The sequence below is a fragment of the Lipotes vexillifer genome, unplaced genomic scaffold (assembly GCF_000442215.2).
Source record: "Lipotes vexillifer unplaced genomic scaffold, Lipotes_vexillifer_v1.1 scaffold91, whole genome shotgun sequence".
Classification (NCBI taxonomy): Eukaryota; Metazoa; Chordata; class Mammalia; order Artiodactyla; family Lipotidae; genus Lipotes; species Lipotes vexillifer.
Genome location: NW_006777583.1, coordinates 732,254 through 746,261, shown reverse-complemented (window position 1 = coordinate 746,261; position 14,008 = coordinate 732,254). Strand labels below are relative to the sequence as shown.

At 36.8% G+C, this 14,008-nt stretch overlaps 1 protein-coding gene across 1 annotated transcript in view; it reads right to left on the bottom strand.

Annotated features, from left to right (window-relative positions):
• Positions 1-2,047: 2,047 nt before the first annotated feature.
• SLC25A46 (solute carrier family 25 member 46) overlaps positions 2,048-14,008 on the bottom strand; it is a 22,231-nt gene continuing 10,270 nt past the window's right edge. The window contains exons 6-8 of the mRNA XM_007451188.1: positions 8,811-8,867; positions 7,310-7,367; positions 2,048-2,967 (exon numbers count right to left, since the gene is read on the bottom strand). Of these exons, the coding sequence (XP_007451250.1) occupies positions 2,389-2,967; positions 7,310-7,367; positions 8,811-8,867 (694 nt within the window). The 3' untranslated portion in view covers positions 2,048-2,388. The remainder of the gene's footprint in view (positions 2,968-7,309; positions 7,368-8,810; positions 8,868-14,008) is intronic.

The following is a 14,008-nucleotide window of genomic DNA, read 5'->3' as shown; positions in this document are numbered from 1 at the left end:
GGGAAAGAGCATGTCTAATGTTTATTTTGCTTATTCCTTTCTAAATTCAGTTAAACATATTTGGCCAGCATTCAAGTGCTTGAATTTTAAGGATTTTTTATATTTCAACTAATTTGGAGTGGTACTAAAAAAATTAGTATTTTACTTGCCGCCTTTCAATTTTAGGTTTTTTTTGAATTTCTGAATTTTTTTTTTTAGACAGCAGGTTCTTATTAGTTATCTATTTTATACATACTAGTGTATATTTGTCAATCTCAATCTCCCAATCAATTTTAGTTTTAATATTAATTTGTATTCTTTCTCCACAGAGACAGAAAATAAGACCAACCTACTTGTATGTGGTTCAGCCTATCAGTCTTGTAAATGATTCCATGAGACAGATTTATATAACTGAATCTTCATAACTTTCATAAAATAATCTCGAAATATCTAGTAATTAGCTAAAGGATCACAGATTTTCACTAGTAGATACTTGATTCTATTCAGATTCTGTTCTTCTAGAAATTTTCTGAAACTTGAAATTTTCAGAAGTTTACTCTTGTCTGAAACTATCTTCGATTACAATAAAAATGAAAGGTTTTTAGGAAGTTGGACATATTATAAACATCTAAAAATTTACTTATTAATTCAAAAGCAATGAGAACAACTTAAGTGCTGTAAACTGGACAAGGTAAACCATAATCTGAACGAGTACAACTTGTGTTTAATTTTATTTTCTCCCTCATGGTGGAATGGAAAAATGGAAAACTTACATGTTTTAGTCATTAAAAAAAAAAAAAACACACATACACAAGATAGTAGAGAGAGTTGCCACAAATGTATTTGTTTCACACTTTTTGGATGTCATATTTTGGTTCCAACATTATTAATCACAGAAAGTAACCATTTCGCTGACATTCAGTAAGTAAAATAGATCTCAGTAAAATAGAATCTGCACTCTAGGTTGGACAACATCAGTGCAAAGTCACTGTACTTCAGTGTGCTAAATGGTTCCTAGCAAAACTGATCATTCACATGAGGAAATGAAACTTTAAAACATTTAGTGATGGATTAATCAAATGCATATCATTTTACTATATGAAGAGCCTCACCCACCCACCAAATTCAATTTAGGAACAGACAGAATTTTTTTATTAACCTGATGACCAACATTTCTGTTTATTATTTGTTGAAATTTACTTCTTTTCATCACCCATAAAAAGCAAGGACAAACTTCCTTTAAGGTTTCTATTTTTCATCAGTATTCATCCAAACAAGTTTCAATAAAAGGTGATAAGGTTAAACCTGCATTTCCCTTTATGTATATCTAGTTTGCAGAATGAAACTATGAACAAAAACTAAAAGAAAATAAAAATTGAAGCCATCATTTAATGATGACTATATAGAAGGCAAGAGGCACAAATTCCCAGGTGAATTTTAATCATGTCTCCTCTAAGTCAAGTCATTCAGAAACGAATAGCAAGTGATATTCACTTTAGTACACAATTTGTAAATGTGGAAGCAGGAATAGTTGTCATGATTATTTTATATTCTATCTCTGTTAAGAGTGGCTCTAAAAACAGTCTGATGATTCGTAAGGCTAGATAAGCAAATCAAACTTTATTATAAACATATGACAAATTCTAAGTTGCTGGCACTGAAACGGTGGGTTTGCATATGGACAAGTAAGCTGTTTGCCTTAAATCTTTGGGGTACCTTGGCTTTTAATATTTTGTTCTGATATTCAAGCAGAAAATACATAACTGCATTTTATACAGTAAGCTGATCTAAGAGTGGAAAATTTGTAGGGATGAAGGAAATTCCAAGTTGTATGTATGCATATAAGTGGCTTTATATAATAAATGTACAGCCATTAAAGTTATACAGGGACAGTGCAAGTTAAAACCCTCAGCTCCTGTTTACAGATTGCCAAATTGCCAAATCTAATCCTTCTTGTCCGGGTTACTGATAACATAACTTATTTGCTTAAAGGTAAACTATGACCTCCTGCTACTATACATTGTATTAAGAATGACATACCAATATCAATCTAGAAGGTGAACTAAACATGTAATAAACATTAAAGTCATATGAAATTTTGTTTTCAGTTTGCTGGCAAAATTTTGCTTCTTCCCGAGATCATTTTTAGTTCAGCATTAGTGCTACACTAGCTAGAATTTAATTCATATGAGTGTCTTTATTCAGTTTTCAAATTTGGAATACCTTGAATCCAAAATGTATACCAATAACCTTTTTAAGAAGTGAAGGGTCAATATAATCAGCATGGACTTTTTCTACCAGTTTCACTTTCTAATCCATTTCCCACCAGCGGTATTTCACTCTTATCCCTCATAATTTCAAAACGAAGTATCCAGGTGATGTCTTTCAGACTAACCAGGAATCTAAATCTCAAACACTATTTTGAAGAAGAGTAGAGTAAATAATCTTGGTAATCTGTAAAACAGCTGCGTGCAGCGTGTACTGTATTACAACAGCACCAAACCCTTTATAAAAACCAAGCATTCCTTCTTCCTGCCTTATGGTATTGATACAGTCTCTCATTCCCTCATACTGTGTATTAATTGGAAGCACTTCATAGCCAAGGTCTGTATTGTCAATTATTGTGCGTGTTCCTTGAATGTGAAGGCGGTGCAAAACTGTTTCCAATGGGTAAAGTATAACATCAGAGCAAAGACTGGCAGCAAAGTTAGCAATAAGCTCTGGAAAATAAGCATCCAACATACTCTGCACTGGGCTAGTGCTCTCAGCTAGGTGGCTATTGTAAGTCTTTCTCTTTAGAATTAGCAGGACAATCTTCTGAATGACTGAGCTGATAATGTAATGAAGAACCCCATGCAGCACCGTAGGGAAGATCAAGGAAAGAAGCGGAAGTAGTCGTTTGCTGTGAGGCACTCCCAAGCCTATCACTCTTCCAATTCCTTCTTTAATACATTCCAAAATTCCAGTATTGTCTCGAATTATCTCACTCTGAAATGAAAATGATGAAATGAGTAAAAGTTAACATCTGCTTATTCTGCCACAAAGAAGGATTCTTTCTAGGTCCCTTTTAAATCCTAATTTTTTGACTAAAGAGGAAAAACATCAATGGTTTGCAAACTTCAAATGTTATCTAGGCATTAGATTCTTTTTTCAAATAAAATTTCACAAAACAGATAGCAGTGAAGCTGGGAGCTATTCTTATTCGGGGAGGGAAACGAGAAGAGATGTGGAGGGTGACACACCTGGTTTCCCCACCCTCAAGAACCTCCTTAGGACACATTTTGAAAAGCAACAAATATTGTACATGACATTGAAGAGGTAGCACAGTGCTTGGAGTTCTTAAGCATTGCTTTAAAACCCACCTCCATTATGTACTTACTGGTCATGTGACCATGGGCAACTTACTTAACTTCTCCTAAGAGTCAGTTTACTGTTCTACAAAAATGGAATTAGGCCTACCTACCTCTTATGCACAGAGCTGCTGGGAGCATTAAATGAAAAAAGGCCTGGTACACAGACACACTCAATAAACATGAGTCATTATCATCTGCATTGTCTCTGCTTTTTTACAATTATGAGGATATGTATTAGGAAGTTTGTGATACTGGTTACAGAGGCATGGACAGGCAAAAAAGGAAGAACTAAGAGGCCAATTTGGCTGCAGCAATGACTGAAGAAGAGAACAGCAAAAAATGAAGTTAAAAGGTAGTCGGGGCCATACCATGCCACTGTGCAGACCTTGGCCTCCAGTCAGATGGGAAGTGACTAGTTGGTTTTAAGCATAAGATGCATAAGATACAATTTATGTTATACTGGCTGTTGTGTAGAGAATGAGAGCAGAGGCTGAGAAACCAGTTGATGGTGGACTGGACTAGCAGGTAGCAAAGGAAATAAAATGCTGCAACTGTGCTTTTATCCTAAAATTACAGCCAATAGGAATTACTGGTAGATTTGATTTGGGGTGTGAAAAAGAGAACACAAGGATGACCTCAAAGCTGTTGGCCAGAGGAAGTGGAGGAATAGCAGTGCCTTTTACTGAGTTGGACAGTATTCCTGGGGTAGCAATTTGGGGGGAGAAGATCAAGAATTCAGAAATGTTAAGTCTAAGGTGTAAACTCCAAGTGGAGTTTATAATCTAGACTACAAGGAAAAGGTCCGAGCTGCATGTACAAATGTGAGTTTACAGTGAAGAGAACATATTTAAAACCATGAGACTAAAATGAGCTCACCTAAGCTAATCCATTTACCTGCCTCTGGCCCCCTTCCCAGTCCAGTTTATTTTTAATACAGCAGCCAAATAGATCCTATTAAAGACATAAGTTAGATCATGTCACTCTTCGCTCAAACCTATCAAAGACTTTCCATCTCCCTCAAAGTAAAGCCAAATTATTACAGTGATCTTCAGTGTCCTGTGTGATCTCTCTCCCTCTTACCTCTCAGACCTCATCTCCTCTTGTTCTCCCTTCCTTAGTCAGCTTCAACTGTATTGGCCTTCATTTTGCTCCTGAAACACGTAAGATATAATCCTACCTCAGGGGCTTTGCACTTGCTTTCCCTCTGCTTAGAATGTTCTTCTCCCAAATATCCATGTAGTTCTTATGTTCAGACCTTTACTCAAATGACTTTTGCTTCTGAGAACTTTCCTGATCTTAAAAAAATAGTAACATCCCTTGCTACCCATTACACATCTTATTTCATTTCCTTGTTTTATTTTTTAGCACTTAGCGCTATGAAGTATCCTTTTGTTTATCTTGTTTATGTCCATCTTCCCCACAGGAATGTAAGTGCCATAAGGGCAGAAAGTTTTTGTTTGCTATGTTATCCCCAGGGTCTATACCAGTGCCTGATATAGGTTAGCACTCAATAAATGAATTTAATTCATTTATTTAAAATTTAAAATTTTAAAATGAGCTTTTAAAAAAAATTAGCAGTTAAGAAAGATTAGCTGAAAGGTAAAGTCAGTAAAAACTTTGATTTAATACTATGCTGAGAAGTCTGAAATTGATCTTCAAGAATATGAGTCAACGTGGATCCTTAATCAGCGAAAGGATATAAGCACTGCAACTTAAGAACACTAATCTTGTATGAATATGTAGAATGGACTTGAAAATGCAGGAAACAAAACAAAGATTCTTCGTAAAGACAACAGATCCTAGGAAGTTCATATTGAAGAATGGTAGTGTTCTTTAGGAGATCTATATATACATGTGTATTTTTCAAGGGAAAGACTGTTCTCAAAGAGATCTGAGCTCCCCAGACAGGCAAAAAACCACTGAACATGGTAGGGAGAAAGAAGCTGATGTAAACAAGAAGGAAAGAGAATGGTGGCCTATCGGTGGGGAGGAGCAGACAATCTCAGATACTCCCTGAGGTTAGAACTGAGAAGGCATGATGGCTGATTGGTTATGAAGGATGAAAGAAATAAGAAAATCAAGACTTTTGCAATTTTTCGATTCATATAAAGGTGAGAGTTAAAAGGATTCATGCAAGTAAATGAGTTCTCCAGGACAGTGAATATGGGACACAAAGCAGAGAGGGTCAAGGATTGTGCCTTGGAGCTACAGGAGAAGAGATGGTAAGAGGTTACTAAAAGAAAAGGAGGATGTTCAAGAGAGTAGAAATTGAAGGAAAAAAAAGAGAACTAGAAAATCAGACAAAAGGAGTCAAAAGGAGGCGGTCAGCAGGTGGAACCTGGGGCAGAAAAAAAAACAGGGCATTTGGGTTAAAAAAACAAAACAAAACAAAATGAACATATAGTGAGCTGGGTACTTTACATAAATAATTCACTTAATTTTTATAATTCAGTTAATAAAATACTATTCCCATTTTATGTATGAGAAAATTAAGATTTAAAAAAGGTTAGGACATCTGCTTAAAGTCACAGGTCTAAGTTAAGTAGAGAAATGTGACTGTGATATGGGTCTGCATAAAGCTAAAACTTGTTTTCCCCCAATATATCATGCTGTTTCGTTGTTTTTCCTTAAATAATTATCTTCCTGCTATTTTTTCCCCTTATCTATAAAGTGAGGCTATGTCATAAAGTGATAATTCTGTAAACTGCAGCCCCATACAAAGGTTATATCCTTTCACATTGCCAAATGCAAGGGGATAGGAGACAATATTTGGGTAGCAAGATGTTAACTTCAGTTAATAATTCTAAAAAATAAACACATAAAAAATCAACAATAGGTTCTGCCCCCAATCCACCCCCAACTGAATCTCTGCCCTGGGGTTTGAAGGCAAGCAGGTAAATGTGAAACACATAAAGGACTTCCTCAGTTTGTGCCGTGCTCCACTGCACTGTGTAGTGAAGTGAGAAAGGTCTGTGATGGTTCTGGAGTTCCTTCACCATTTGGTCCAATTTGTACTGTAATAAGTCAATGTTTCTAAAGTTGTGCAGGAAGATGGGGTCATTACGAGTTTATGCATGAATAAAGTTTTTTCTGCCTTTAAAAGAAAAGAAAAGAAAAGAAAAACAACGATATGGCCAGAAAAGCAATTAAGTGGAAAAGAGTAATTAGAAAAGGAAAGGCTGATCTAGTGAGGTTTTATAGAGAGGAAACTCGTAACTGCTGATTATGACAAAGAAAAAAATATGCTAGAGGATCTGATGTTGGAGACAGAAGACAAGTGGTAGACAGTTAGTTGGATTTTGTGTACAGGGTAAAGTTAACCTAGCTCTCTTACAGTTTTAAATGCAGGAACGGTATGTGAGAAAGTACATTAATTCAATGTACTTGAAGTGCCACCATGTGGTTAGAAATAGTGAAACAATTTAAAATGCTAGCAGGAGATTGCTTTCGCTTTGTTGTATACACTAAACACCATAGCATCAAATCTTCCTTAAAAGGCATATTTAAAAAGAATGCTGTTAGTAAACTACCTATGGAGACTACCTTCTCACTGTTAGGATGATTATCCATCATGTTTTATGTTCAGGTAATTAGTAATTTATTGTCTGATAAGCCATAACTATTTGAGTTATTAAAAAGTTGGAGAAAAAAACAAAAACAAAAAACCCTATAGGATTTTTTGTATTCAGAGAAGGTCATAGGCTGGTTTCTGAGATATCTGAATGAAGAGTACAGCTGCCTGTGTAAGGGCTAAAAAGAATTAAAAGTGTGAAGTAAATCTGCAAAGGAAACAGACACACCAGCAATGTGCCTAATATATAATCTTTGATATATGTATGTATGGTATCTGAGAAAAAAACTTTTTATAGAAGGATACTGTCTTAAATTTTTCTGTTATACTATCAGACATACACACAATATACTGAATACTCCAACAACATTTTTAATTAAAAAAATGACAGGAAAAAATAGCTCACCTGTACTGTTTCGATTAGACTTGCTGAATAAAAAGGCATTGCCACTATATAAGTTAGCCTGTAGAAATTAAAACAAACTTATCAGTATACTGAAACAAGATGCTTACACTAAATTTTTTAATATCTACATTAATACATCAACATACTTTATATTCAAGCTTGAATAATATCTTCAAGGTTTTTAACTATTAATACCTATAGCCTAAAGATACTTCAGAACCTGTAACATAAGATGCTTTACTCAACAATTAGAGATGAAAAATTAAGTATTAATAATAACACAGTGACGGCCTGTAAAGAAAATTATTTTAAACCAGTAAAATGTAGGCTTGTTTATGATTCACTGTTTGGACGTCTACCTGCACATAGCTAATGTAGCCTGTAAATCTGATACCTAAAATTTAGGTTGAGGGATCCATTCCATTGCTTGCCTTTTTAGTGATATCTGAACAAGGCTACTGTTCTGCTATTGTCCTATCTATTATCATTATCCATTCCCAGATTTCCCACCCAGCAGAGCTAAGCCAGTCTTGCATGGTAAGTGAAGTCCCCTTTTATTATTAAAAAACAATATTGTGCTTGAGAGTCCGCCTGCCGGTGCAGGAGACGCGGGTTCGTGCCCCGTTTCGGGAGGGTCCCACATGCCGCGGAGCGGCTGGGCCCGTGGGCCATGGCCGCTGAGCCTGCGCGTCCGGAGCCTGTGCTCCGCAAATGGGAGAGGCCACAGCAGTGAGAGGCCCGCATAACGCAAGGAAAAAAAAAAAAAAAAAAACAATATTGTACAGCTTTGCAAAGTTGCCTCCTATTGCCACTATTTAGACATAGTAATATTACAACTTTGCAAGCCTGCAAAATATAGTTATCTAAAATAATGTCAAGGTGGGACTTACCTAACCCTATGGGCCAGGTCCTGGCAAGTAGTGGTTTTCAAGGTGAATGGAACATCACTAAGTAATAATGTGCTGGAATGTCCCACAGAGGGAGCCAGCAAGCTGGGGGGTTTCCAATTCCCAATCTTCAAAAAAAATTAAAAAATGAAGAGTAAAATTCTAATCTATAAAAATGGTCAGTGTTGTAAAGTCACTAAGTGCCTTTAGGACTACGTTTTAATGACACTAAGGTTTTGAGTTTACTCATCACCATACAAATATAAATTTGTATGTCTGCTTACTAAGAGAATAATGATAATAATAATAAGAGTAATAATTTTCTTGGCAATTCAGGTTTAACAAGTTGAAGATCTTTGCTAACTTCCTAAGAACACAAAGAAAAATTAGGTTGTGATTTTAGCCTTTCAAATTAGAAGGGTTATTTAAAAGATAACATATATTTCAGGATTTTATTCCTAAACTCTATGTTACTTTTCTGATTAAGTTCTAGTCCCACAAATATTTCATTGCTCTACTTTCCTTCACTTTGTTTATTTAATAAGCTTTTTTTCAGTTCTAACACTATAAAAATGGATGTAAATTTCAATATAAATGCTGCTTTTGATACTTACGATTTCAGTAGAAGGTGTTCTCCTATTTGTTTAGGATTCCATTTATGTGAAATCTCCCTAAAAAATAAATTAAATAAATAAAATAAAAGCCATGTTTTTTAAAACATCTTGAATTAGCTTAAGCTTTATAAAAGTAATCAATTTTTAATTTTTTTTTAATCCGTAGGAGAAATATATTCTCATGATAAACATTTTCCTTTTTGAGACCCGTCAAACAATTACAGTGGGTTGAAAAGAGAAGAAACATGGGTCTTTCTGTATGTGCTGACAGAAGGGGATGACAGAGGAGGAAGAGTTATAACTGATTATAAAAATGAGCATGAGATATTAGATAAGATACAAAAATGATAGACTGAGGAAAACAATGGATGGGGAAGAGAAAGGGAAACAATAAAATAGGATAAAGGAATAAAAAAAAGCTTTAAAATGTATGTAAGACGGGCTTCCCGGGTGGCGCAGTGGTTGAGAGTCTGCCTGCCGATGCAGGGGACAGGGGTTCGTGCCCCGGTCCGGGAAGATCCCACATGCCGTGGAGCGGCTAAGCCTGTGTGTCCGGAGCCTGTGCTCCGCAACGGGAGAGGCCACAACAGTGAGAGGCCCGCGTACCGCAAAAAAAAAAAAAAAAAAAAAAAAAAAAAAAAATGTATGTAAGAATGAGAATTAGAAAACAAAACAAAATTAAGTAACTGTAATTCAGAATGACACATACATTTGTATAGCCCCTAATTTTCAAAGTGCCTTTACTTATTGAGATGACATTACTTTTGTGACCTTTATTATATTCTATTATCTTTTTCAGCTCCTACTATATGCCAGGCATTGTGCAAAGCACTCTGCATAAATTACCTCTAACCCTCACAATGAACCTATAACCCCCAATTTCATAGATGAGGAAATTGGCTCAGAGATGGTTCATAACTTACCCAAAGCCATGCAACTAGTTAGCGGTGCAACTTGGTCTAAACCCTGGTCCGTATGAGTTGAAGTCTATACTGTCTGCCTGTACTGCCTCTCAGCTCATTTGATACAAGAAGGAACCCTGTGAGATAAGCAGACAGGTACTGTCCTATTTCTTTTACTTACGAGAAAAATAAAGGTCAAAAAGATCACAGGTGGGCATACACCCTGAGAAAACCATAATTCAATAAGAGTCATGTACCAAAATGTTCATTGCAGCTCTATTTACAATAGCCCGGAGAAGGAAACAACCTAAGTGTCCATCATCGGATGAATGGATAAAGAAGATGTGGCACATATATACAATGGAATATTACTCAGCCATAAAAAGAAACGAAATTGAGCTATTTGTAATGAGGTGGATAGACCTAGAGTCTGTCATACAGAGTGAAGTAAGTCAGAAAGAGAAAGACAAATACTGTATGCTAACACATATATATGGAATTTAAGGAAAAAAAATGTCATGAAGAACCTAGGGGTAAGTCAGGAATAAAGACACAGACCTACTAGAGAATGGACTTGAGGATATGGGGAGGGGGAAGGGTAAGCTGTGACAAAGTGAGAGAGAGGCATGGACATATATACACTACCAAATGTAAGGTAGATAGCTAGTGGGAAGCAGCCGCATAGCACAGGGAGATCAGCTCGGTGCTTTGTGACCACCTAGAGGGGTGGGATAGGGAGGGTGGGAGGGAGGGAGACGCAAGAGGGAAGAGATATGGGAACATATGTATATGTATAACTGATTCACTTTGTTAGAAAGCAGAAACTAACACACCATTGTAAAGCAATTATACTCTAATAAAGATGTTAAAAAAAAAAAAAAGATCACAGGGATATGTTCAAAGGAGAGAGGCAGAATGCCAGGTCTGGAACCAAGGTCTAGGACTGCGTGCTTCCTACTATTTAGGTTACCTTTGGAAACCAGAAAAGAGAGAAGAAAAAGAAGAGAGGCAAACTGAATGAAGAACAAAAAGGGAGAAAGTTATATCAAGAGAAAAGTCAAATAGGAGAAAAGAACATGGAGAATAAAAGGGAAAGTAAAAAGGAGGCGGTGGGGCTTCCCTGGTGGCGCAGTGGTTGGGAGTCCACCTGCCAATGCAGGGGACATGGGTTCGTGCCCTGATCTGGGAAGATCCCACATGCCGCGGAGCGGCTGGGCCCGTAAGCCATGGCTGCTGAGCCTGCGCGGGGGGAAAAAAAAAAAAGGAGGCGGTGTGGGGTGAGAATGAAAAGGCAGACAGAGGGGATGGAAGGGAGGGGAGGGGAGGGAGGAAGGCAGAGTAACAGAGAAAAGGAAAATGTAAAATAAAGGGGAGACTGGCTGCCACCTGCTCCCCTGATGACATTGGCACCCATGTACCACGGCCACAGCAGGAACCTGAGAAAAACATTTTCTATTTGAAATGAGTAAGTATGACAATCATAAGGAGACAAAGGAATATATTTTATACTAAAAAGGTAAAGGAAATTAATCACTGATAATGTAAGTGCTCTAAAAACAAACTCAGTACACTTATGGCATGGGTCGTATGTGAACTTTTCTACATTTTTCTAGGAGACTGAAAGGTCTGCAGAGAAACTTTTAGACAACAGAACAACGATCTCTGATTCATCACATTCGGATTAAATTAATACCAGACTACTATATGAGGCCTGAACAACTATCGAAAAATATAGCTGGAATGACATTTAAGGATTAAGACGAAAATTGTAAAAAAAGATTCGGCTACTTAACTTACTGACAGTGACTTTATGGTTATAAAACAAAATATGCTAAAAGGTTTGTAAATCTTCTGGGCACTGCTATTACTCTTACTATGGCCTCAGAAAGGGTTACCATAGGTTATTATGACATTAAGTTTGCACACTCCATTAACATTATGGATAGATGGGTCTGTGACCTGCATTTCTGTAAGGACTGGGCCACCTTTCCTTTGAATACTAACTACTGCTGCCGGTTCGTAAATTATTAGGAATTAAGGTAAAAAGGGTGAAAAAAGAAATTTAGAATCAAGTATAAAAAAAACCCTCGCTCTTCCTGGTATCTGCTTTCTACTCCTTTATAAAATGTGTAAAACTTATTGCCACAGCTCTAGAAATTTAAATTAGCACATTTAAATGCTTCAGGAAAAAGGGTAGTGTAAAAATCTACTTGTGATTAAACCTTTTTATATTTCATCATCAAATACCAAAATATATAAGTATATTTAACTCGCTATCTTCACAAGCAAAAACTGCCCTTCAAATGAGCAACAAAATTAAGTGAAGTGACTTACTTTTTATCAGTTTTTCATTTGACAGACTAACACACATACTCCCATGCATAATCAATACACAAAAGCAATAGAATTTTTAAATAACGCTCTATTTATACAGTCTACTTTCCATTGCCTCTTATTTTCCCGTGCTCAAACAAGTGCCCTCTTAAAAAAAAAAATCTCCCCTCATCTTCCAGCTCCTTCTCTTCATCTCTCCTCTTCACAGAGGACTGTCTAAACTTGCTATTTCCATGTCCTAGCTTCCCAATCACCCTGAACCCATTCCAAATTGGCTTCTACCCTATTATTCTACAAAAACAGCTCTTGCCAAGGTCCCCATGACCTCCACATCACTAAATCAAATAGGCATTTTAAGGTTGTGCCTTATTTGACTTCTCAGCAGCCAACATGCACTTGTGTTCTTCCCTCCTTCTGGAAGCACTCCCTGCCCCTGTATTCCACTATCCCACACTCTTCTGGTTTTTCTCCTCTCTTCTGGTCTCTACTTTTGACTCCTTTGCAGGGGCATTTTTCTTAACTCAGCAACCTATTCTGGAGTTCCTAAAGGCTCAAGCCCTGTTCTTTTCTTACTATATGTTACATTCCTTCCCCAGGCAATCTTACCCAAGATGATGCTTCAGAACCTCCCAAATCTATTATCTTCAGTTTAGACTTCTCTCTGTGTCAAAATGAACTTGTCCAAAATCAAACTTATAACTTTTCTTTCTTACTCTTAGACCCTTTTACTGTTCCCTAATTGAGAACTTAATCAGAAAGGAAATCTATTGAATTGGAGAAAGAGTTCATTGTATTTAAAATGGAATGTGTTTAAAGTCAGAGAATTCAGAGGAGTCATTAGGAGAAACAGACAACATGAGGAGAAAACAGTAAAACAGTACTGGTACAACTACAAATGTGAGATGAGTCAAACAAAGCTGGAGTTCAACTAAATGGTATCTGTGAGAGACTGAACTATACAGGTAGCCTTTGTTAGAGGTGCTCCTTATGTTAATGATTTGAGAAATGCCACATGAAAGGAAAGGGTACTTCAGGGTAGAGCAACACAAAGTCTAACTCACTCCACCTGGGGGAAGGTTTGGGGAAGGATTTAGGAGGGATCTGAACAGTAGATAAAGAAAGAGATCACAGATGATGATCCTGGGCTTTATACATTATTTTTAAAAAGTAATAAATACTGAGAAACTATAATGTGATCAGATCACAAATTCAGACGTGATCATAATCAGTATAAAAAAATATTGGTGAATCCAGACTGTCTCATCTATTGAACCTAGTGATCACCGTGAACCTCAGTCTCAGAGACCCTAGAGCTCATCCTCCTCAAGTGGCAACTTCTGTGAAATGCTTTGGGTTTCTGCTTTAATACTGTGTCTGCTATGACTTTGTTTTCCCCCAAGAAAAGTCAACCTTGCCCAAATAAGTTAGAATTAAAAAAAAAAAAAAGTTTACACTGTATGTCTGAGAATGGCTTTATTTGACATCTAGTTACACAAGCCAAAATCCTAGAAGCCATCCTCGACACCTTGTCTATCATCAACCAACTTTAATCCATCACCAAGTTCCATCAATTTTACCTAAATATATCTCAAAATCATCCATTTACATCCATCTCAAAAGATACCATCCTAGTCCTAGTTACCATATTTCTCACCTAGATGGTGATAGCTTATGAACATGTATCCTTTTCTCTACTTTGGTCCTCCTGCAATCTTTTCATCTCCACTTACAATGACCCTTTAAAAACATAAATCTGATCATGTCATTGACTCCTGCTTAAAACTCCTCAATATTCTTAAAGTGGCCTACAAGGCCAAGCACAGATTGGCTCTTGCTCTCCATCCTGCTCTCTGAGCTCAAACCCTATGACCTGCATTTCTGTAAGGACTGGGCCACCTTCCCTTGGAATACTAACTGCTGCTGCCGGTTCGTAAGATTATTAGGATTAAGGTAAAAAGGGTG